Source organism: Neopsephotus bourkii, unplaced genomic scaffold, assembly GCF_033783945.1.
Source record: "Neopsephotus bourkii isolate Nb327-2 ecotype Australia unplaced genomic scaffold, CSIRO-AGI_Nbou_v1 NB_1825, whole genome shotgun sequence".
Lineage (NCBI taxonomy): Eukaryota > Metazoa > Chordata > Aves > Psittaciformes > Psittacidae > Neopsephotus > Neopsephotus bourkii.
The window spans coordinates 12,439,078-12,464,732 of NW_026902298.1; the positions used below are offsets into that span (position 1 = coordinate 12,439,078).

At 41.8% G+C, this 25,655-nt stretch overlaps 1 protein-coding gene across 6 annotated transcripts in view; it reads left to right on the top strand.

The window, feature by feature from the left end:
* MGA (MAX dimerization protein MGA) overlaps positions 1 to 24,088 on the top strand; it is a 48,319-nt gene extending 24,231 nt beyond the window's left edge. Inside the window, exons 15-26 of one of the 6 annotated variants that reach the window (XM_061343544.1) lie at positions 1,490 to 2,122; positions 2,704 to 3,000; positions 4,130 to 5,772; positions 13,594 to 13,718; positions 15,038 to 15,089; positions 16,863 to 17,048; positions 17,735 to 17,846; positions 19,315 to 19,545; positions 20,250 to 20,426; positions 20,837 to 20,989; positions 22,600 to 23,313; positions 23,915 to 24,088. In XM_061343544.1, coding sequence (XP_061199528.1) covers positions 1,490 to 2,122; positions 2,704 to 3,000; positions 4,130 to 5,772; positions 13,594 to 13,718; positions 15,038 to 15,089; positions 16,863 to 17,048; positions 17,735 to 17,846; positions 19,315 to 19,545; positions 20,250 to 20,426; positions 20,837 to 20,989; positions 22,600 to 23,313; positions 23,915 to 24,063 — 4,472 coding nt within the window. In that variant the 3' untranslated portion in view covers positions 24,064 to 24,088. Of the gene's footprint in view, positions 1 to 1,489; positions 2,123 to 2,703; positions 3,001 to 4,129; positions 5,773 to 13,593; positions 13,719 to 15,037; positions 15,090 to 16,862; positions 17,049 to 17,734; positions 17,847 to 19,314; positions 19,546 to 20,249; positions 20,427 to 20,836; positions 20,990 to 22,599 lie in introns of those variants that run through there. The other 5 variants (XM_061343541.1, XM_061343543.1, XM_061343542.1 and 2 more) reach the window with 5 other exon arrangements.
* The last annotated feature ends 1,567 nt before the right edge of the window (positions 24,089 to 25,655 follow it).

Below are 25,655 nucleotides of genomic sequence, written 5' to 3' on the forward strand. Positions count from 1 at the left end.
ATTACAGATGTTGACTATTAGTTATTTTATTAATGCTTCTAGAGCATTTTTCAAGAGACAAGGAGTGGATGGAGACACACTGAATGTTAAGCGTGGACTTTTGGTCTGAGTTTCCTTACTATGATTTTTGTTTTTCATCAAACATCAGTTTAAAGGATTACTCTCATACTCTGGTTCTTCGCTGTTAGTTTTTCTGATGGTGTTGAATTTATAATAATTGGGATTCTTACGACCACAAGGTGTGTGAAGCAGCAGTGAAAGACAGGATGGTCCAAATCTGGATTAGTGAAGCAACAGGTGTGCAGCCAATAACCACACCAGCCTGTAATCTCCTTGGATTTCACAAGCTAAACAGGGTTGGCTTTAAGCAGCACTTTGAGTATCAGAAAAAGCATATGGTACTTGAATGTGAATTGGTACTGAAATGATTACCCCAGTATTGGCAAGAGAGGAAGTTGCCTTTAACTGTTATATTTTGCATGAGTTTCAGAAAACATGTATTAAAATATCTAGTGCCCATCCACATATTCCCAAAGTTATTTAAGGATTGAAGAAGCTTTGCAAGAGAAGAGGATGTTACCTGTGTCCTGGCAAAACTCTAGTTTCTGATGTTTTGTTTCTTCCTGCCTAAATTTTCATTGCCATGTAAATGGGTGTGATGTTTCTCTTGTCCTGTAATAAAACTTGTTCTGTGTGTTTATGCCATACTGTTGAAGAGCTGGCTACGTTTCATTGATGGGTGAAGTGACTGTTGCATCTGTGATTTAAATGTTCTGGCATATTCTTGGTTAAAAATGCTATATGCATCAATAACTATGGTATTTAAGTTGGGCTTGTTCTGTAATCTCTGCTGTTGTACTCACCTATAGGCATCTGGAGTTGTGTAGTTACAGTATTCTAATCTCTTGGAGAGCAAGGGATTAGGGGAAGGATCTTCCCAATGGTCATTGCTCCCATTGATCAAATTAGTCCCATCCAGTCTCAGTTGCAAGAATGTTGCTGCAGTGAGAAGGGGACAATGGCAAACTCTCTCTCTTTCACCCTTTACGCCATGGCTGTGTAAGATGTGGATATAGTAGAAGGGGAATGAAAACCGAGAAGCAGTGAAAAGAGGAAGATCACACAAGCCGTTAGAGGAAGAATTTGAGGCTTAGAAAATAGCTTTGGGCCCATTATTTTGTGCTGTTTAGGTGTTTGTTTTCCTGTGCTGTAAGTAGGATTGTCCGTTTCATGATAAAGAGCAACCCCTCAAGACCCAATTCTTTGTGTGGCCAGGAAGAATACAACAAAAAGCTATAGAAGTGTGGAATAAAGCAGATTAAATTCTAATATGTGAGGCATGTTCAGGACTGCCATAAAGGTTTCAATTTAATTACAAAGTACAAAGGAAGCGGAGGCTCACTTGCATGCTGAAGTTACAGTTGTAGCACCTCATGAAAGGCAAAGAGGAAATCTATCACAATTTTGACCTGCAAGTTTTTATTTGCAGCTGTCCGACCCTCACCCGGTGGTGTGTTCGCACAGTTTGTGATGAGCAAAGCTGGAGCTCTGCAGCAGAAGGTTCCTGGAGCGAGCACACGCCAGCCTGTCTCAGGGGCACAGAAGTTCAGTATCAAGCCTACACCAATAATGGTTGTCACTCCTGTGGTTCCCGCAAAGCTATCTGCAGCTCAAAGCACAGTCTCTCCTGGGGTCACTACGGTCACCACCACTTCTCCAGTTATTGTGGAAAGTATCAGTGCGGCAGCATCTTCTGTGACCACTCCTGGCCAAACAAGAGCTAATGAACCTGTCTGCTCTCCTGCAATTACGGTCACAGCTGTTCCTGCAACATCTGGAGTGGACGTCTTTACTACTCCCTCATCCACCACACCAACTGCCACTGTGAACACAGGAAAAGCAACGGGGTCTGTTGTACCAGCAGCAACCGAATCACTCCCTAAAACTGTAGTAACAACACCAACTGTTACTTGTCCTGTTGTCACAACGTCCACTGCTACAGTTGTACTAACAACAGCTGTGACAGCTGCATCTGTGGTGACCACACCGACTTGCTCTTCTGGCTCTGTTCCGATTATACTGTCAGGAGTTAGTTCGAGTCCTTCACTGACTCCAAAAAAAGGTAAGACTTAGGTGCTTTGGGCTATTACTGCAAACACTTCAGGTTTTTATTCCGCCTCCTTCGTATCTGCAATACAGTCTGCAACTGTAGAGCCCAGTTCAATTATAGATTCACTTGCCTCACCCTTCTTTCCAAACTAGGGTAAGAAATGTATTCTCTTTAAGTTGCTTGTGTTATTCCGGAGCCAGTAGAGGAGGGAAAAAAATGCAGGTATCTGGTCAGTGACTGCTTTAAAATGAGCTGGAAGTTTCACATCATATGTTAACCCATAGAAAAGTATAACACAATTATGACTGCTAGTATTTCATGGCTGGCAGTCCAAGAAGCAGGTATGGAATTGCTCTTGTTAACATGGAAGTCTTCTGAGTCATAGTTGAGAAATGGCAGTGGAACTGCACGAAAAGACTCTTCTGGCCTTGTTGGTTCTATGTGTGTTCTGTGAGTGAAATAGGAAAAAAAACGAATTCAAGCAAATTTAGAGATACCGTTGTTTCTGAAACACTTGTGCTTGTTTTCACTAAGGATAATGCCTGATTTATAGGCTGTTTTCTGACTTTTTTATATAACTTTAAATGTTCCAGAAGATGCTACTGCACAAGGTATAAACAAGACTTCCCAGATGTCTCCTGGAACAGAGAAGCGTGTAGGACCTCGATTGCTGCTGATTCCGGTGCATCAGACATCTCCTGCTTTGCGACCACTAAACAGCATGCAGCTTGCTCAGAGACAGAGGATGGTCCTTCAGCCTCTCAGGAACCCTGGTGGTATGAACCTGTTCAGACATCCTAACGGGCAGATAATTCAGCTTGTCCCCCTGCAACAGTTTCGAGCTACAGGTGCCCAAACCAATGTGCAGCCAGTGATGTTCCGCAATCCAGGTACAAAGTCCAGTGTTTCTTGACTGACAAATGCATTACCTAGAAACTAACCATGTAGTAAATGCTCCATCCATGATGCTGCTTGTTGCAGCTTAAACACCATGTGTCTAAAATACAGAAAGTGCAGTTAATAGCTAAGTCACCAGAATTTGGGAGTTCTGTGCAGCAAGTGAAAGTCTCTGTGTTGTGTGTGTGTGTCAATGAAGCCATGTCCTTTGTACTGTTGTAACTTAAGTTCTGTTGATCTAGTGATTCAAAACTAATTCTTGTTGAAGATTCTCTTTAAAAGAATGAGCTGCTGTTACCTATGTCTTGTTCATAGAATCATAGATCTGCTCCTCTATTTTAGTTTGGTTTGCATATCTGTTAGTGCTTTTACAGCAGATGTTCAGATCAGCTGTTACAGTACAGTACAAAATTCTTGGGGTTTTGCCTCTTTAGAGTGTGAGAAGAAACTTAAGTTTGATTTTCAGCTGATTGTAGTGCATAGTTTATAAAGAAGCATCTTGAGGAGAGGGAGGCCAAGTGGTGCTGAAAACAGAGGTGAGAGCAAGCATAGTGCATGACAAAATGGGGCTGGGAGTACTCCTGTGCCTTAGCTGAGGTTTGAACATGGAGTATGCTAAAGAATTGGTCAAAACAAAGGTTCATTGACTTCCTTTCTGGTTTGGGGCTTTTGCTGTACATGAGAAACTAATTGCCAGCGGTGGTATTTTTATTTGTGTTTTATGGAGCTCTGAAGTTCCACAGAAGAATTCAGTAAGGAAAAAGGTTGTGGTATAATTGTGTCATCTTGTCAAGGTTTTTCTCTGTGGAAGTATTTGCAGGGAGGGGAGGTAGAGCTGTGGTGTTTGTGGATTTTTTTCGAACTAGCTAAACGTAATGCCTTTTTTGATTAGAAAACTTAATGCTGCAGCATACCATTAAATCTCTTCGTTTTAGAGTAGCCACCTCATGTATTTTATTGGGATGTTCCATATAAAAATGAAGCTGTTTATATGTCTGTGCAGTACCAGCTCTTTCATCCCTGAGAATGCTGGCTAATTCTAATACAGCATCAATACTAAAACTAAAAGGAAATAAAAAACGCTTTGAGGAAATACTAGTTGATGTTTTGTTTTCCTCGCAGGCTCTGTTGTAGGAATCCGGTTGCCTACACCTTCTAAGCCTCCTGAGTCACCTGCGTCTCCCCCTTCCTCTGTGTCTTCCACTTCTCCTGCCACAAACTCAGCTGCACAAACTGCAGTACCCAAGTTATCCCCTACGTCTAACGTAGCCACGCAAGCATCTTCTCCTCTTCCTTCAGTACCAAGTTTTGTGTCACAGGCAGGCACCCTGACTCTGAGGATCGCTCCTACTGCTGGCAGTGTGACAAATCAGACAGCCTCTGAATCTAAAATAACCTGCAGCTCAGGTGGTCTGCCAGCTACCACTGCTAATCTCATAGCTTTACAGTCCGGTAGTTTTGCTTTACTTCAGCTCCCAGGACAGAAGACTGTGCCAAACTCCATTCTGAACCATTTTGCATCTCTTCAGTTGAAGAAGAATTACAGGAAAATATGCAAGAAAGAGGAGCCAGATGTTGCTCAGCAGGAGAATGAGAAGGCTTCACGCCCAGATGATGCTGTGGAGTCTGAGTTCACGGTGTCTGATAGGAAACAAAAAGAAAATGAGTTGTCAATTAATCAGTCAAATAATGTTGAAGAGTCAGCATCTGGCACAGTTGCACCTGATAGTAATTCCACTGCATTAGAGATGGTGGAGAAGGACTCAAAGGTGCTAGAGAGTTCTTGTGATGATAGCACTTCTTCTCAGCATGATGTTTCCACAGATGTCATATCATCTGACCACTCGTACATCAGTGAGAAGCCAAATGATGAGGAGGAAAAAGAGGACTCTCTTACTTCTGAAACTGTAGTGAAGGCTTTTTCAACTAATTCTGAAGCTGTTTGTGGGTCATCAGATCAGTCTCTAGCTGCTCCTCTGGGTAATGCACATCAACAGAGTCTTGAGGATCAGGAGAGTGTTCAGTTGAAGAACCACATGAATGAACAAACATGTGTTGAACAGGAAGAGAAACCAGTAAAAGAGGAGGAAGGAGATGAACACACACAGATGAAAGAGGACAAGGCAAGTTCTGAGCAGTCACAGAGTCAACAAGAGCAAGGTACACAGCTGGAGAACATGGGACTGAATGAGACTGAACCGTTTCAGGGCAAAGAATGCCACGGTGATGCTGTGCAGCTAGATACGGAAAGGAAGGACAACAGGGGCTTTGCAGAAGCAGAAAGCACAGAGGAGAAATTGGGGATGAAATGTGATACCAGCTCTGCAAAAGAGCAGGGTGATGCTTCAGGAGAAGAGCATACAGCCGGTACCAAGGAAGGCAAAGCAAATATTGCTGGGCAGGGAGGCAGCAGCAACAACAAAGAACAAGCCCTTTTTGATTCTCAGGAAGAACTGAAAACGGGTCATGATATTGTAACACATGTCAACAGTTCTTGGAGCAAAATATCCAGCATTGTACCACCTTTAGAAAATAAAAGTGAGGTGGATAACAAAGCTGATATTGCTGACTTCCTGATACCAGAAGAGAAGACACAAGAACTTCGGCATCCCAAAATGCCTACTCTTGGTATTACTGCTGATGGTATGGAAGAGGAAGAAGAAGATGATGATGAAGAGGATGAAAAAACAGACGATTCTGCTGATGAGATGCTGGATGGTGCTTCTGACTTCCCAAGTGAAGAGGAAATAGATGTTGAGAAAGTGGTAAGCATTTCACTATTTCTGAAGGTCATTTAATTATTTTAATTGACCAACTAACATGTCACAAGCCATGGATTTGGAAGACACAGTGTGATCTTTTTGTTCTGGACTTAAGTTTCTTTAGAAAGTCTGGATCAGGGTTCCATGTGAAAATGTCTTCCATTTCTTCTTAGTTGTATGCTTTTATTACAGGTAGCATTGTAGTGGCCTTGTAGAAATTATCTGGTTTTCAGATAAAAGGAGTTCTATCGAGCAAGCTGTAACACACCCATTGCATGTTTATTTACTAAAGCAGCTTGGTTCCTTGTAACATGACTTACAATCCTAAAATGTAGCATAGCCCATGTAGTGTTTCTGTTAGTTTAAGCTGTTTCCTTCTACTTCATCTTTATAGTCTTTAGTTAAAATTCGCGAAGGAATGTTTTAATCTTTCCTTAAATTTCTCTTGAAATTTAGAAATACATTCAAGTAGTGCTTGAAAGCTGTCATTCCATATGTGATAGAAAGCAAATTGCTTTGGAAGTCACAAAATGAGAGTAAAACATTGTGTTTAAGTATAGTTAAAGTATGTTTTGACTTTGATGCTCATAGAATGTCCATCAGATTCCACCTAGAAACTGAAAGGGAATCCCACGTGTAACTCCTTGATGTGCTTTTGAGATATCTGTATGTGATACATCAAAAAAAAGTGCATTGTTACTTAAAATTTATGAGGTTGTGGTTCTGTGAGTCAAGTGGATGTAAGAAATAACATAGCCCTTTCTTGGAGTGAGATAAAAGTGGGAAGAGATTAAACTGGAGAAGAACTGAAGTACAAAGAAAGATAGAAGAGGTTATGTTAGTGTCTTCAGGGCTTGGAAAGTATACAGTTCTTGTAGCTCTCTTGTCTTAATGTAGTCCTCTCACCAAAAACCAAATTAGACTTCTTTTTCTTCTAACCCTATCCAGATTAACTCAGTTAAGTCAGTAACTTGGGCTCTTAGAGAACCTATTTAATTTCCAGAAAAACTGACTAATCAGTTGATACTGAAGCTTGCTATTCTGAGGCAAGATGATAGCATCTCAGCTGCATGAAGGTGAGGAAACTGAAAGCAGATGTAACTTTAAAGTTCTTTCAGGCTGAAAACTGAGCTGTTGCTGTCTTGTCCTTAGTCAGACAGTGACAGTTTGGTAACTCCTGTATCCTTCAATATCTTCAGCAGGGTTATCAAGTTTTGAGAACCATGGTTAATTTGTGCCTGATGCTAGATAAGCTTTCCGTACAAGGTAGTCTTATCTGTTGGCAAGCCAACAATAATGTCTAGGTCACAGAGTAGCCTGTCATCAGTGTTGTTGTTTTCTTTTGTGCAGCAAAAGGATGATGAAGTGAAAAAATAACTAGAGATTACAAGAAGTGTTTGTTTTGGAAGAAACTCCCTGTGCAGGTGTTGACTAATACAGTTTGGTAAGCCATGTAAGGGTACGTGTTTGCCATAAGCTCACACAGACATGAGTAAGCCAGCCTTGGTTCTAGAACAATAAAGCTGAGGAATGAGATTTCAGGGTACTGTAAAAATGTGTCTGGAGCTTGGGTGAGTTCTTAGTTTGTTAGTCTGTGCTGTCTGCACGTAAAGTTAGCATGTCAGTGCCTAGGGAGAATTCAGTTTTAAATCTAAGTATGGAAGTCTGTTATTTTTTCACTGGGATGTACTCTTTTATCAGTATAGTGCTTATAATCAGGCTGCACTGGTATTATTTGTCAGACTGGGTGAAGTCGATCAGATGAACAGACTACCAGAGGATGTTTATCTGTTTCATTAAGATAGTGAAAACATAGAGCAAAGTGTATACGTATGTCCAAGAATACTTCTGTTTAGTGGCAGTACTAATGACAGCTCTTTTCAGTACTAGTTTGGAATATGGGCTGGGTTTAGTTGCTCAGGGAATACCCATTGAATACTCCAGTGAGAGTCACTTTCTGCCTACCTGTAGAACCTATTTGTGTTTGGGTTTTAATACATTTGCCCACATTGGTTCTCATTGCAGTAATGACTTTACTGTTCTTAATTTTGCATATCAATGCTCTTCAGATTACCTTCTTACCTTGTGCTGACTCTGTGCTTGACTTATGAGACTCCTGTAGACACCTCTACTCAATGAAAAGAGAGAAGCTTCCTTAGATGTTCTCCTGTTCTTTTGTATTTCCTCCCCTGAAGTGCATCAAGAGAAGCTTAGGAAGATTGGTTGTTGTGGGTTTGGTGCTACAAATAAAACCTTCCAAGATACCTTGTTAAACAAACTAATCAATATCAAGACTTGTCTGAACAAATCCATGTGTGATGGTCTGGGATGTGATGTTAAACTCTTGATCTCCAAAGCATGGTGGTTGCACACAGAATTCCTGTTGAGAATGACTGCTTGGCCTGGGCTAAGTCACACACTGTGTCTGTGAATTGTTCTCATGAATTCTTTTTGGCTTAAGCCAAAACCATGCCAGGGGGTGGGTATTCTCGTATTTTAATGGTGCAGGTAGAGTCTTGTGGTCCCATTTAAGTTACTAATCTAAACATAGCTTCTGTGTCTGGCAAATTATTTTAAATGTTATTAAAATGTGGTTTTCGATCATTCTTTTTTTGAGCTGGGCATGAAAATGATAAGGAACTATCATGAATTATTATAACATTGTAAGTTGAATAAAAACTGCAAGTAACATTTTGTGGACAGTTGAAGTTCTAACAATCTTTTGCATGTTTTGAACTTTAGGAACTGACTGGCCATATGTGAAATCTGCAGACACTGTAGCATAGAAGGCAGATCCAGAAATGAGGCATTTGCTTTGGGAATGTCTTAACAGCATCCTTTGTCACCTATTACTCCCTGTCGCCGGGGACCCTCCGCCACTAGGCAGTTTGCTCTTTAGGAACTAGCAATAAGGGTGTAGGCTGCCAGGAACAGACAGATGAAAGTGAGAGGAGAGTGCTTAGAAAAAGAGGTGTTGAAATACAGAGAGGGAAAAGTGCTGACCTTTCTGTAGCAGCCTGGGAGCTTCTGTTGTAGTGTGGGATTGCTCCTCTTGTGTCTCCATTCCTCAAGGTAATTTTTACTCTCGGAAGCTCAGAGGCATTTAGAAGCTTTATAACTACAGGACCTGCGGAGAGACAGATGCTGGAAAAGTAGGACTTCTGTCCACAGGCATCTTAGAAGCTTTGCACCTTGACAAGGAGTCATACTGGGCTGTGAATAGGGTTCAGACTATAAATAGAGTTCAGTCTATGGCAGGTTGTCAGAACGTGTAGGAATAGCTGTTCTTGTGGCAGAACTTCACTTCTGATGGTTTTCACAATTGTGATGTTTTCCCTGTTGTTAGGAACTCAGGAAGGAGACCATCCTGAAGGATTTTCCCCTTTGTTGTTAGATGTAAGAATGACAGAAGTTAGGTGTTTTGTTTTCCATATGTTCACATTCAGGATTTGTGAAGTTCAAGATGTGAAGTTCCTAATGGGCAGTGGAGAGGGGTTTTTCACTGTCTTTTTTCCTTTTCCCCATTTTCTATTTCTGCCATGTGTTTCATGAAAAAGCTGCCACATCTCAGGTTCTGAATACCGTTTATCTGACATGAGAACATGCAGAAAGTTCCACCTTGAGAGCAGCTCTAGCTGGATAATTACTATCAACCCTTTGATTAGCACAGTGTAACTTGGCAGCACTCGGAAGCTTTACCATGATAGTGTTTATACGGCAGGCACATTTCTTGAGGTTTTTTTTCCCCTCACTCTTTGGATTGTAGCATCTTTTGAGCTACCCCGCACATCCTCCTTCCCTGCAGTGTGATGGTGTCTAAATGTAGTTTAGACAGCAGTCATGCCCACTGAAGAAAAGCAGTATGCATCTCCTGCATTTAGAACACGGCAATGATACTGTATAAAATGGAAAAGGTAGAGAAACTATCAGGAGGCTTCCAGAATCAAGGAGGATTTATGGATGACCCAGGGGAGCAGACACAAAGTGCTTTGTGTATAATGAAATACAGCCATGTTGTAATAAAAATGTGTCCTGGTAAAATTACATTAACCCTGTACCTCTTGCACACATAATATTTTCAATGTAATGGCATGTATCTATTTGGTAGGTCTGTAACTTAAATAGTATCTTTGAATGTTAGTTTGTTTTCAGCCAGTTCTTTTTCCCCCTCTGGCTTTATGATGCTTTTCCTTCTGACATCACCTGTTGTAGTTCAGCAGAAGGGCTGTGTCTGGGCAGATGGGGCAGTTTTGATATCTTCCAACTTCTCTTTTGCTTTGCCCTCCCTCCACTCTTACCAGTCAGTAGACTTTAATTTCACATTGAAGATTATGTTCTTCTCAGCTGAGGACTCCTTGGAATTTTAGCACTCTGGGTCTTCTGGTACATCCTCTACTTTGTTCTGTGATCCCTGGCATAGCACTTAAAGACTCCCAAAAAAGTATCTAAAAAAGACTTCTGAAAAAGACTTGGGAATCTCCGGTTGTGTGTTTGAATTTCCTGCCTTTCTGTGACTTTGTGCAAATGGGTCAAGTCTCTGCTTTTCAATGGGGAAGCTGCAGAATTGACTTAAAGACAACTTGGATGCATCTGTTGTCTTAAGAACAAAATGACTCCTTAAAACAAACAAAAAAAAAGGCATCCAAAAAGTTGTTCCTGTTCATTAAAACTGGATCTTGACAAAGTCTCTAGCAAGTAATGCAAATGTGAAGAGTTGTTGAAAAATTGCTGTCTGTTTGCACAGGAGATATTCTTAGAGTGAGATTTTACATCCAAATAGAACTTGGATTTCTTAAGTTTCTGTGAGTGTATAGAGCCACTTGACAGCCATGAAAAAGCTGCATACTGTTTACAGGCAGTGTTTGATAGCAGTTATATGATGATACCTATGCCGAAATGCAATGTAGTCTTAACTCAGAATCTCAGTAGCCCTTGTGCGTATGTGGTCTGAGTCTAGGCTGCAAGCAGTATGTGGTTGGACCTCACCACAGTCCCAGGGGCATGGTGTCCCCTGACTTTCATTCTCCTGTTCTTTTGGGGAGCTCCTGATCAGTGTATCAAGTTCAAAGTGATGCACTGCTTCCTTGGTAAAGATAGTTCATGTTCTCTGTGCTCTACCTGGTCCTAGTGTTAATGAGTCTTTGTGAGAGCATACTTACAAGATGAAACAAATAAGGATTTTATGGGCTTTCGTGCCCAAGGAAACAGTACTCCCTTAAGTTCCTAACAGTGCCAGTACCATACTTTCAAAGTCAGATGAGAATTTGGTTTACCTCTGTGCTGCTCCTTATAACAAGAACTGTCATGGCATAACCCAGGTTCACAGCTGCTCTGAAGGAAAGCTGCAAGTAACCCCTGAAGTTAGTAGTAGTACAATAACTTACGTACCTCCTTGCCAAATACAGAACTTACCGAGATCAGAGCTGCTTTCCTGGGCAGGGAAGAATGGTGTCTTTAATGTCAGCATGCGTTAAAAATATCTTTGAAAGATACTTCAAAGTGAGAGAGATTGATCTCTAAGTGTAGTAATTGCTCATCACTCTCCTTGCTCTTTTCTTTCTTCTCCAGAAGACATGGCTTTTTACATGCAGAGAAGTAACACAGTGTGCATAGCAACTTGCACAAGTGAGAATGCTTTTCTGTTCAGATCTAGCAGCTATAGCTGATAACCTGAGCATCACTTTCCTTTGTTTCAGCAATAATGTCTTGATACTTCATAGTACAGAAAGAGGTGTCAGCAAGTGAGTAGTTTAGCAGTTTATACCATGTTCTACACAGAATCTATACTACCAACACATTGTAGGATGCCTCATGACAGGAATGGAAGGTGATGGAAGACTTGGGAATATTTGACACTCTTCTTATGTGGGGAGGATGCTGCATGGTTTGATTCTTCTTAAAAGACTAAGATTGTACAGGCAGTATTTCATATGTGTGTATGTATGTAGACACTAAAATATGTGTACTGTATACACACACTTTTATATGTATGCCCTTTTTCATATATATAGATGTGCAATACACTCGCTATATACTTTACTAAAGGCTACATTGCTACTAAGTGTACGTTTGCTATATTTTACAATGGTTATATCACCAGTGTAGCCTGTAGTAAAGGAGGGCAAACTTGCCTTATTTTTCACACAGATTCTGTTTTCAGTTTTCCATAGTCTTGATCACACAGCCATGGGAGATGATGTATTTACTACACAAGCTTTAAAATGTACTGATAATGTTATGGGGCAGCACGATTCACAGTGGTGGCTACTCTGTGATGTTAGTAATGAAGGTGGTGGCATTTCTTGTGGTATTCTTTATAGAGTTTAGATAACCCTGCAGCAGGTAGTGGGGTTTGGAGTTGTGTTTTTATCTTTTTTCTGGTTAAGAAAAGGTTGTGTTTAGTCAATATGGAGACACCAAATACTATCTCCAACATTAAAGAACCTGCTTCTCTATCAAGAAGGAAATTACCAGCTAGGATGTAGTGTTTGGTCCCTTTAACATAGCTACAGACTTCACAGGTGTGCACCTTATGACCGGTGTTTGGAAATGTCTATCCTTAACTGCTCCTTAGTTACACCTGTGTGGCAATTTAGGTTGCTCTTGTTTGGTTTTGTTATAGTGCTGTATGTAGCCTAATCCGTGGTCAGTTGAGTAAGTGCAATACTTTCTTCTTTCTAATCAGAGTCTGTTAAAACATCGGTGCAAGTTGTGGATAACTTTAAATAATCAGTACCATGAAGAGTATTTATTAGAGGCCACTTACTGATCTAGTACTGCACGTTACTTGTTTTCTTGTTCTGCACTTAGTGTCTTTTTTGATTTACTGTTTACATCAATCTCAGGTAAGTATTCAGTTCAGAGAAGGAGGAGGTTTCAGCCCCTCAAAAAGAAAAAACAGAAGGACAAAGAGAAGGAAGGTGAAACAGAAGAGAATAATAGGAAGAGGAGAAGATTCAGGGAACTGGGTGAAACAGAATGGAAGTATAATTACATTTCTTACTTAAGGAGGAGAAAGAGTTCTGCATTCTGTAAGCAGACCAAAGGTTATAATAAGAAAAACCTCCTGCCATTAAAAGCTGTAATGCAAAAGATTGGTTGAGTAAGGTTTGTTGCAGGGGAGGGAGCACCTACAAATGGCCACAAGGTTGATATTTAACTCTTGTAGTTGCTACAGCACTGCGGTTATTCTCTATCTCTGTCTTCACATATGGTAGCCAGTTTTCTTGGTCAGGCAAACACAGAGAAAAGGTATTCTTCAGAATATCAGAAGTATTTAAAATAACGATTGGGCAGTGTTTTGGAAAAAGCCAAAATCATACAGCATGTAAGCAGTTAACTGTATGACCCCGAGCAACCTGGCTGTATGATGTCTGACTGTTGCTATCTTAGGTATGAAAGACCATTACCAAGGTGATAACTATCCCAACTCATGTCAAAAAGAATGTGAATTAGCAAGAGTCTGCAGTAGTGGGGTTTTACAAAGAAGTTTAATCTTATTTGAAAATGGAGGCAGGAAAGCTCTGCCCTGTGAAAGCTTTTTATCTAAGCCGTAGTAAAAGCATAAATGAGAGAGATGGGTTTTGCACTTACCGAAGTTCATTGTGCAGGGTTGCTAGCGGGAGGAATTCCTGGAGGTGACAGTTATGATAACCACCTGCTGGCGCTGTTTATTGGCCAGCGTAGCTGGAGATGTTGACTTTTTTTAATGCTCCTTAATGTTCTAATGTAATCTCTTTCTGAGACTGAAGTGAAACTGTTTTGGCCTGAGCTCTATTGCTAAGTAGATACTTATTTTCAAAAACGAAACAAAACCTGTTCCAGGAAGCGCGTGAATACAGTGAGGATGACGAGCAGGTGGACATTGAGACCGTGGAGGAGCTTTCAGAGAAGATTAACATTGCCCGTCTGAAGGCCACAGCTGCTTATATCCAACCTTCCCAACAGAAGTAAGCATCCTCGGAGAGCACTAAAGTTTTGTATTTGATGGGTGAGCTGGCATTGAATGAACCCATTAAGCAACAGGTTCAATGTGATGGTAAGGTAAAGCAAGGCTTATGGCAGACCTTCTCAAGCGCTGGTGCCTCCCAGTGTCTGTGATGATGAGGCTGTCAGAACTAAGAGTAGATTCAAGGTATCTTTGGCCTTTTTTTTTCTTTGCCCTCCCCTCTAATTGATTTGTTTATGGGGATGTGTATTTGTAATGTACGTTTATTATGAGTGAATTGCCACTTCCTGCAAGCTGAATATGAGTGGGGTCATCTTTGCTTTAAATGTGATTTTACAAGCTTTATTTTGCTGGTGGACTTGCTATTTTTAGGCAGGAGCAGTCATTGGCTTAATCTCGCATCCTGTAAGTGAAAGCTTTGTCTTTGGGGCTGTTGCCCCAGAAAAGACAGTATTTTCTTATGTACATACAGTCTGCCATGGTTGGGTAGCTTGGCTTTTTTTTGTTGTTGTTCTGGGTTTTTTTTTGCTTGCTTGTTACTGTTGCTGCCATCACATAATGATAAGGCTCAAAGTAAAAACATGGCTTACTTGAGGTATGCAAGGATGGTCATGGCTGTTGCTCAGCTGCACCAAACAAAAGGATGGGGAATGTTGCATCTTCAGTTCTTTCTGTTTGAAGACTTTTTGTTTTTAGACACTGAAAAATCCATTGGGTGATGATATATACATCCCACATCGTTCCTGGTTTTTTATCTTTATCCTTCACCTTAGATAGTGACTTTACTATAAATCGTGAAGATCTTTCAGTGAGAAACAGATGTCGTGTTTTGTAAATATAATTGTTTCAAATATGTATTGTTCTTCCTTTTCCTGAAGCTCCGGAGATCTGAAAAAGCTGTTGTTATATATTAGGATAGTGAGAAATGTGAGGGTTTTGGTTGGATGCTCTTGGTGGGGGAGGGATTGCTGTGCCATTTCTATTGAGCCCCTGTTGCTAGTTCTTTTTAAGAAAGAACCATTTTAAAAAGCAGTACTTTCTGCAGCTGACAGTCACAGGCTGACTTTACCCTCTTTGGCATTTAGTGGAACAGTTTGTCTTTCTGCACTGTGGGTTAATTTCAGAGCTTTCAGGATGATGGCACTGGAGATAGAGTTTACTTTAGGAAGCTCAACTGTATCCTGCTTTTATGTCGTTACACAAGGAAGGGTTAATTTCAAGGGATGGTAATGAGCAAATCTAAGCTGTTGGAATGTGGTTAATGAGGATAGAGTGCATGAGATGAGTAGTGCTGGGAAAAACTTTTTACCTTTCTTCCAGATACCATGCTCGTAGTTCTTCGGATGAAAAATTATCAGAAAATCCTTCGAAGGTATATGTTTGCTCTCCTCTTTCCTTTTGGTATCACACCTCCATTGTAAAGATAAACTTTCATCTCAAGTGCAACTCTTTAACACAGTTTATCTACCTTCCATAAATCATAGAATAGTTAGGATTGGAAAGGACCTTAAGCTCATCTAGTTCCAACCCCCCTGCCATGGACAGGGACACCTCACACTAAACCATGTCACCCAAGGCTCTGTCCAACCTGGCCTTGAACACTGCCAGGGATGGAGCATTCACAACCTCCCTGGGCAACCCATTCCAGTGCCTCACCACCTTCACAGTAAAGAACTTCTTCCTTATATCCAATCTAAACTTCCCCTGTTTAAGTTTTAACCCATTACCCCTTGTCCTATCCCTACAGTCCCTAATGAAGAGTCCTTCCCCAGCATCCCTGTAGGCCCCCTTCAGATACTGGAAGGCTGCTATAAGGTCTCCACACAGCCTTCTCTTCTCCAGGCTGGACAGCCTCAACTCATGATTAGCCCCAATTTATGATTAAATGCAAGAGAACAAATGTGTATGGGGGTGGAGCAGGGGCTCAGTCCAAATCTCATTAAAGAAAAAGGACTGCTATTGGAAACAGTGGGTTTGAGACACAGCTTTATGAATGGGAGGAATACCTGCCTTTATTAGTACGTTTGCTTAGTTTTTGTGTTCTTGGCATAAATAATTTTTACAGCACACTTAAAACAGTAAACAAGTAAGAAATTACTTTCATGTGTTGAAGAAGACAGCATGTAGTTATATAGACTCAGCACTGGGCAAAAGGATTTCTGATATCAGTAGTTTAAATGATATGTATCTAGGCAGAATCCTTTCAAACCAAAACTCCCTGCAATCCTTCTGAAGCTTATACTGTATTTTGGGGTGGCTTTGAAGCCAGTTGCACTCACTGTCCATGATGATTATCTGTGATGTACTTGATGTCAGATCTAGAGCTACCTGTTGTGGTGGGGTGGGCCTGGTGTACGTCTTATACCTTAGAGCAGACTGGTATGTATGCTTTTGCCTGAGATGGAGGTGGGTTCCATGATGCTCTGCCTGCTTCACCTTCTCCATGTATTCTTCTCCCTGCCCTTGAATTTATGGCACAAGGCCCTTCTGTGAAAGAAACCTAATGCCCTGTAAGATTCATGATGAAATAACAAACCTTCAAATCTGTATAGATTAGTAATTATGCTTATTGCCTGTCAGCCTTTTTGGAAGCTTAAGGAAATTCAGAATCAGAGCCTGCCTTTGACAGGTAGATGTCTGATAAGTTTCAATGTCATCTTTCACATTCTTACTTACGATGCCTCTTGGCCCATTGAAACAAAACAGAAATCAAACTAGTTTAACTCCAGGGAAGAATTCAGGCCTCCTATATTTGATGAGATTGCTTCTTTCTTTAGTAGACTATTTCTGACAAGCAAACAAGAAGAAAGATTTGGCTCAAAACGTGTGATTTTGCTGTAATCCTACGATTTACCTAAGCAGCCTTGTATTGCAAACAGTAAAAGCTTGTGAATAGGAGGAACTGCTCATGACCTTTTCCTTTAGGGTTGATGTGATTATGTTGGTCATTTTTTGTTGGTCAGCATTTCATGCTTATTGCGTGTGCTTCTGACACTGAAATTTCATGGAGATGTAACAGCAGAATAGCATGACATGAAATCTTCAGGTGTCTGTATAAATCTTGTATATCGGGCATGCATTTGAACACTGCTTGCCATTATGTTCGCTTTTGCATTTAAACTGGTCAATATGGTTACTTCTCCAGCAGAAACATCAATTCTGGAACAGGAAGCTGAAGACGGTGGCAGAAGCCTTTGCTCATTACCGCCAGACACACACAGCAAACGAACGCCGGCGACGTAATGAAATGAGAGATCTCTTTGAGAAGTTGAAGAGAGCTCTGGGCTTACACGGCCTGCCCAAGGTCTCCAAATGCTACATTCTCAAGCAGGTAAGTATGTTGAAGCGTAAGTAAGGAGCAGTTTAATGGGGATAGAGTAATTAAGCTAATATGAACTCCTTGAGTGAGTCCCAGTAATCCTGTGAATAGAGAACTTCTGTCACTTTACAGGTCTCTAGAATAAAACAGTAGCTGAAAGAATCTGTATCCCTGAAAGCTTAACCTGATGACACAGACACATTTGTTCAGATGAGCCCTCTCCTTGTAGTTTTTGTGAATTTAGCCGTGGAAGGTTATGTCCTAATTGCTCAGTGGTTTACCATGTACATCAGGCAGTTTTGAAATACATCAAAGTCCTCCTTTTTTGATGCAGAATAAGATAGCATTTCATTAAGTATTATATTGCCATTAAAAACTTCATTGTAAAGATGTAAATGACAGGAAACAAAATATAAGATGTAGGTGTATAATTATGCTTATCAGCTGCACCTTGAAATTGTGAGTTGTTTTTCTTTAGCTGTATTTTGGAGGAAGGATGAACAAGATGTTTATCGCTTTCGAGCTTGCATTTAGGAAAAGCTGGCATTCCATGGTACCTCACGTGCTTTCTCTGAGTCCTGGTTTCTTAAGATGATGAAAATGTCTAAATCAATTTTGTAAATGTTTCTGAGAAGGAAAATGATTCTGTTATTTTGGGTATCATTGGTTTATAAATCAGTTCCTTCATGCTTTTCTAGGCCTATGAGGAAATCCAAGGATTGACTGATCAGGCAGATAAATTTATTGGACAGAAGAACTTACTGATGCGCAAACAAAATGTTTTGATTCGAAAAGTATCCAAGCTTTCAGGTGAGACTGGTTTTGGATAGAGACTAGTTGGAATAATGAAAAAGGCTTGTAAAAGTAGGATTGAATGGAGGGATCCGTAGTGGATCCAGGTGAGTCATTAGTTCACTTAAAATTTAGACTCTTGACGCCAAAGCTCTGACTCAGGGATACATCAGGCTGATAAGAACTGCTTTTGTTTTCCTTTATGCCTCAAGGAAGTAGCATGATCTCTGTACCGCCAGCCACAGGATTGGGTTCCTTTGCATTGGTTATGCTTCAGTGTGTGTGTGGAAGTCACTTCATTCTGTCGTTGTCATCCTGCTCAGTGCTTCACAAGCATATGCAGCTGTCTTTGATCAGCACCAAAACATTTGACTACTGTGCAAATAACTATCCTTGTACTCCTAGAGTTAGTAGTGTCTAGTAGAAGACAGCTTTGTCCGTAGAAGTGCAGGATATTCTGAGCTACTACTCATTCAAGACAAAACTGTGCTATATTTATTGTGTCTTTGTGTCTCATTTCAAGGTGTAGGAAAGCTGCGACACGTGTTCAGCCAGTGCCAAAATGTATGCGAACAAGCAAAGCAATAAATTATTCTTCCAGTCTTCTTACTGCCTGGGAATAAGACCTGTAAATTAGAAATGAAAGATACTTAAATCTTGTATATCTATGTGAATCAATTCATGTATATTTGAGGTATCTTAAAATGTTTAGGTGAACCCTCATCGTAATCCAGAAGCGAATGATGGGCCTTTTGGGCAGGGAATGAAAGCAGATAACTTCACAAAGTAGTTTTCTGCTCTTGTGCATTCCTAGTGAAGTACCTCAGAACTATTGAGGAAAAAAATCCTCTCTCAAGAAGTTAGTTAACTATAGACTTAATTGAAGAGACACTATGCTGAACCCAGGACACAGGACATAAATACTAAGCAGGAAACATTCCAATATTGTCTCTTGAACGTTGATTGTATTAAATTGAGTGCATCTGCAGAAAACAGATTGTGTATAAAATCCTTGTGGTTGTTCAAGGTTACAGTTTTCATGCTAATGGTAAAATGTGAGCTTACCTCTAAATGTCATTTGAGTAGCAGGGTCCATTAATCCAAGAGGTTTCATACTGAGTAAACATAATGTTTTGTCTGGTGGTCATACAATAATCAGTAGAAGAGATGTGAGATCTTTTCACAGCTGTGGATACTTTCAAGTGATACTTGCTCAACAAGAGCTGTTGCTTGTCCAGGCTGGTTTCTGCTCATCAAAGTTGCAGATAAGTTCTGAAATGTGTGGATGTTCCTGAAGAAATAAAAAGTGGGAATAAATATGTAATTGCTTCCCTCTGTTAGTAAGTATGCTGTTTATTTGGTGGGGGTGGGGCTTACTATGTTCAGTAGCCGAATGGTGTCAATAGATATTTAGTTCTGCCTTCAGCTCTTCAGTATTGGAAAGAGAGTTTGAAGTTAGGTTGACTCTTTGATAATTTTCCTGTAGGGAAGACTGAAGAGGTTGTCCTGAAGAAGCTAGAATACATCTATGCCAAACAAAAAGCAGTAGAAGCACAAAAAAAGAAAGAAGTTGAGCCACAGGAACCTGCTGTAACCTCAGCTGCTAGCACAAAGCAAGAAGAAACTTCAGCTCCCTTCAGAGAGCTTCCTGAAGTGGCTATGACAAATAGAAGAGGCAAGCCCTTGATACTTGCCAGGAAAGGAGTCCGTGCCACAGGTGGGCTAAAAGTGATGCATGTTTCACATAAAGGAGAGACACATATTGAAGCAGCACCCATGGGAGGTCAGGATGCTAGGCTGCTTGTGCAGGCAGCTTCATTCTCGAAGCAAAGTTCAGCACAGGACCAGGAAGTGTCCATCCACTAGGTGTTAGAAACTATTTGTTTTCAGCAAGGATGAGACCAGCACTACCGCGGTCTTTAAGTGAATCTGACTTTGAGTTTTGGAATGATGGGGAATGTTGAGGGTCAGGTTGGATGGGGCTTGGAGCAACCTGGTCTAGTGGAAGGCATCCCTGTCCATGGCAGAGGGTTGGAACTAGGTGAGCTTTAAGGTCCTTTCAAACCCAAACCATTCTAGGATAAATGTAGGAAGGAACAAAAGGATGGCAGAAATACAGACTTCCATGGTAGTACAACTGTAATACTCTGTAAGGATCTGGTAGTGTTTCTTATTTAGGTAATAATAAATAGACCTTATTTAAGTGGTCTCAAGCTATTACAAACAGCTGATCATTCTGGTTTACGAGGCCTTATTTTTGTTCAGTCCTGGGGAAGTTTGGCATCAGGATTTGGATATCTGGGGTTTGTAAACCTAGCTGGAGTTCCTTCCACAACTGTACTAAACTCCAGATCACAGGTATCATTTGCCATTGAGGGTGCCGTGCCAGAATGGATTAACCAATTTACATGTCTCTTTTAGAAGACACCTCATCCTCTCTCGCGCTAACTGCTGCAAGCCTGGTGATGACTCCACAGGGGCAGGTGCTTACACTGAAGAGCCCACTGGTACCAGGGCAGGTAGCAGCCGTTCCTTCCACTCTGTTGCAAGCTGAATTAAAGCCTCGAGCTGTCACTACTGCCATGACAGCACAGCCAGGTACTGTCACGTGAGAACATGTTGATGAAAATCAGTATAATGCTGTTCTTAGGTGTGCACAGCAGTTTAAAAAGTAACAGGTTGTTGATTTTTGCTTTCATTTTGGGGGGTTTTATTCACAACTTAACTGAGGTAGAACCTGACTCTAGTAAGAGATTGGATGTAATTATGTCAAGCTATCCTTTATCAACAGATAAGTAAAATCTATTAGATTTTCACTATTTCGAAACTAGGGATACCTAGGGAAGATGTCTTAGTCATCTAAACAATCTATATTTCTACTTTTTACCAATTTCAGAGGATTTTACAGTGTAAACTCTAGAAGTGCAAGGCTCTTATTTTCCAGGCTTAACTGAGCATCTGAAAGGTTCTTGTTTCCACCTCACCCCTGTTCCCCTTTCTTGGATAAGGTATTGCTTCTGTGATGATTCAGCTACCAGGATCAACTGTTCCTGTCCAAGTAAAAGGGATCCTAACCAACTCTACCATTCCTATAACACTGTCAGCTGTTGCTGGAAACCCAGTGCCCTCAGCAGTAGTATCAGCTACAGAGCCCCATCCAGGTAGGCTCTTTTTCATGCATCTTTTTGCTTGCATGCAGGGAACTTTAGTCATGCAAAGATGAAGGTAAATTGTTTTCTCACTAGGAAGTAATGGTAGGTATAATTGGGTATTAAAAGAAAATCACTATTAAATGTCTTGAACAGCTTGGAGGGGCCTCGAGGGGATTATAGGTGAGAGCTTTTTGACTTTCCTCCACCTCCCTGAGCTTCCTTGCCCTCAGTGAAATCAGAGTAAGTAGGGATTGGACTGTGTCTGTGATGTAAGGAAGCTGCAGTGCCAAGTGGTGGTGGGGCTGTTTGCCGGTTACATCCATCCTCCTGTTCTGGCACAGCCCATTCCTATGTCCAGCCAGTTCTGCTGCACCTTGGAGGGACGTTTCCCAGGGCAGAGTGCTGAACATGGGGTAAGCTGTGGAGCTTCCTCTTGTTCCACCAGTTGAAAGTAGAGCTATTAGGGTTTTAAGGCTTTGCTTGACCAAAGCTGTGTAAGCAGTTTAAATTGCGAATAGCAGCTTGCTTCAGGAAGATCTGAAAGTGAGCAATTAATACTTTAGGAGTTATCTCAGTGTCCGGCTGGAGACCACTAATGAGTGGTGTCCCTCAGGGATCGGTGTTGGGACCGATCTTGTTCAGCATCTTTGTCACTGACATAGACAGTGGGATTGAGCGCGCCCTCAGCAAGATTGCCGATGACACCAAGCTGTGTGGTTCGGTTGATACGCTGGAGGGAAGGAATGCCATCCAGAGGGACCTTGACACACTTGTGAGGTGGGCTGATGCCAACCTCATGAAGTTTAACCATGCCAAGTGCAAGGTCCTACACCTGGGTTGGAGCAATCCCAGGCACAGCTACAGGCTGGGCAGAGAAGAGATTCAGAGCAGCCCTGCGGAGAAGGACTTGGGGGTGCTGGTCAATGAGAAAATGAACATGAGCCAGCAGTGTGCGCTTGCATCTCAGAAAGCCAACCGTATCCTGGGCTGCATCAAAAGGAGCGTGACCAGCAGGTCAAAGGAGGTGATCCTGCCCCTTTATTCTGCTCTCGTGAGACCTCACTTGGAGTATTGTGTGCAGTTCTGGTGTCCTCAACATAAAAAGGACATGGATCTGTTGGAACAAGTCCAGAGGAGGGCCACGAGGATGATCAGGGGACTGGAGCACCTCCTGCATGAAGATAGGCTGAGAAAGCTGGGGCTGTTCAGCCTGGAGAAGGCTGCGTGGAGACCTTATAGCAACCTTCCAGTATCTGAAGGGGCCCTACAGGGATGCTGGGGAGGGACTCTTCATTAGGGACTGTAGGGATAGGACAAGGGGTAGTAGGTTAAAACTCAAACAGGGGAAGTTTAGATTGGATATAAAGAAGAAGTTATTTACTGTTAGGGTGGTGAGGCACTGGAATGAGTCGCCCAGGGAGGCTGTGAATGCTTCATCCCTGGCAGTGTTCAGGGCCAGGCTGGACAGAGCCTTGGGTGGCATGGTTTAGTGTGAGGTGTCCCTGCCCATGGCAGGGGGTTGGAACTAGATGATCGTTTCCAACCCTATCTATTCTATGATTCTATGGTCTTGCAGTTAGTGTGGCTTCTGATGGATGCTGCTTTGTTTGGCTTTGCAGAAAGTGAAGATTCATTCATGATGCCAAAGATTGTTAATGTAACATCACTGGCTGCTGAGGTAAGCATGGGTGTAAACCTGAACAGCAACGACAGCTTTAATACAACAGCAGCTGTGGGTGCTCAGGCTTCAGAGAAACCGGTTGTAGCATCTGTGGAAAGTAGGAAGAGTGACAGCATCCTTTCAGAAGAAAAAGCTAAACTGTGTCCTGGCGACAGTGGCGGAGATGGAAGAAGTACCACAGGTCCCACGAAAGTTTTCTTGGAAAATAAAGATGGCTTTCCCCAGCTCCGAAATGTATCATGTGCAAAGGAACCTCCCGAGTCCTTCAGCAAAAAGCTCTGCCTTGGCGAGTTTGTAGGGAGCCAAGCGAGGAGGAAAGACAGTGATCCTGGAGGAGAAAGGTTAAAACCTAAAGAATTGCCATTCCACAAGCTGCAGATCAAAGATTCCAGAATAGAAATGGAATTGAGGAAAGTAGCGTCTGCAATGGAGGAAGCAGAACTGGATGCAAGTGAGTTACTGAGCAGCATCGAGGAGAGCGATGACACAGATGAAACCCTCACATCACTGCTCAATGAGATTGCCTTTCTCAATCAGCAGCTGAATGATGATGCTTCAGCAATGTCAGAACTACCCAGCACTCTAAACTCGGACTTCTCTCATGAAGATGCAGAAGCCCGTCGGGGAGCATCTGGTGATCTCACCACTGCAGGTGGGTCTTCCTTCCAGTTTGGCCATTTGGGAGGCAGTTTTAAGGACCTTGCTGAAGTTCCAGATGGTGGTGGCTCTATAAGCCCTCTCCTGCTGCACCTGGAAGACGATGACCTCACTGATGGGGAGAAGAACTCTGGGGAGCCGTCATCTGAAGATGTTTTAAAGATAGTAATAGGTGCTGAAATGAAGGATCCACTTCCCAATCTGGCTGTAACCAGTAGTGGGAATGAGAAAACTGTAACAGCCTTGGTGGAGACGACTAATGTGACTCCACCAATTTTGCAGATGAAAACTAATCCAGAAGCTGGTAATGCTGATGCTTTGTGGAGGCCCATGCCCAAGCTGGCACCACTTGGTTTAAAAGTGCCAAGTCTGCCAGTGGACTCAGAAGGGCAGAGTAATAAGGTGATGCCCTTGTTGGCACCTGTGGTTGCAAAACTGGCACCCAGTGGGGTAAAATCTTCATTACCTGCAGCTGTTCAAGAAGGACAGGATAACAGAGTGATGCCTGCGTTAGCTCCTGTGGTTATGAAACTGACTACTACTGGGACCTTGCCTCCAAATTCAGCAGGCAAATAAATGCATATTTTTTTTATCAGAGACTGGAATGGAGATGTGGAGCAACGTGATCCAGGGTCGGAGTTCAGCAGCCTCCCGCGCTTGCAGCACTTCATTTTCTGCCTGGCATCAGCACTGTGCTCAACTGAGGGCAGGCCCCAAACTGAGAACTAAGTGCTATGAAACTTAAAGCATGTTTGCATATAGTTACCTCACTGTTGTATTCTGCGTGTTCTCTTTCCCCTTCACACAAAGCAGAGATGATCTATAACCATTGCTGAGCACATGGTATCCTTCCAGAATTGGGTCCTTCACAAAATAGTTTGTTAAAGCACTGAGTTCAAGTTCCTTCTCTCCCCCCCCCCCCCCCCCCCCCCGCAAGTGTGGAGGTAGCTGTCCTGTGGGGGATAAAATCTGGATTACTTGGTTTTGTACCAGGCAACAAATGATCTATGCAGAAATGGGATTGTTCACATTTGCTGGTGTTACTGTTTGCAGAATATGATGAATGTGCAGAAATGAGGTTGCGGTTACTCTCAAACCTGTTACCTGGAGCAGCGGAAGGGAAGTCTGAGAGGTTGAAGTGGATAGTTTTTGTTCCATGGTGCTAGCTAGTTCTCTGGCAGAGACTTGTTTTAGGATCTTATGCACAGAAGATTTTCATAAACAACTCTCACTACATGGGGAAGGAAAGGATATTTCCCAGTGTAATTAAAAGTAGGACTCTAATACAGCTACTAAAAACCCCCACACCCTCACTTTTGCCTGGATGCTTAAAGCATCTGGAAGGAAAAATTACAGAGAGTAGAAAGAAACTTGGGCACCCTAATTGCTGCATCCTTAAAGGCACTGCTGAAGTAGCAGGAGTGCTTTCCCAGTTCTTGTTTTCTTTCCTCTGTTCTTCAAAAGGTGGCTAGAAATGATCATAGGAAGTGTTGCTTCATGAAAATACAGGATGCTTTCTGGGCTGTGGTAGCCCAGCATAAATGAGCGAGGTGTATATGTGAATGTATATATGAAAATATGTGTATATCTTTCCAAACCTTCCATTCCTTTATAAATTCAGGAAAGGTACTCAGAGGTTTCTCACTGCATTTGCACAAGCTGTGTATAGCAAAAAATAAAAGTCAACAAAAATGCTCATTACCAGGGAAATAGGGCAGTATTGAATTGCAAGATGTATTTTTTATTCCTCTCTGCCACTGCTTACTCAGTAACCTATAGATGCTCTTCACTGTTCAGCTGCTGGATGGGAAGGGCCTACAGACTGTAAAGATATTTATATTTTTGTACACAGTTTTTGTTTTCAATAGTTTTCTTGACAAATGAACTTTTCAGTCTAGGAGAGATGATTTGTTAATAAGTGTATACACAACCTTTTCCTATACAGTTTGTAAATAGGAGTTCGGGTGCACTTGAGGGGCTTCTTCACTGCTCCAGAAAGGTAAAAAACGTTGCCATGAAAATGATACAGAGCTTGGTGTGTGTTTTGCTTTATGTATAGGAACGTTATCCCCTGTTTTGCTATTCCAGCTGGTATTTTTCCCCTGCCATTCCCCATCTTCGGTGATGCAGTAATGCAGGAATTCCATCTTTCCATGTACTGAGAGCAGTGTTCTTCCACAGTTAGGGAGCAGCATTTGTATGCAGGGCATCCATATGCTCTTTTCAGTAAGCTGCGTCTTCTGGATACGTCTGCCTTAGATCCACGAGCGATACACGTACTTTGGGTGCTTCCTTACTTTCTTATGCTTTTATATTATGCTGCAGAGGAGAGAAGCC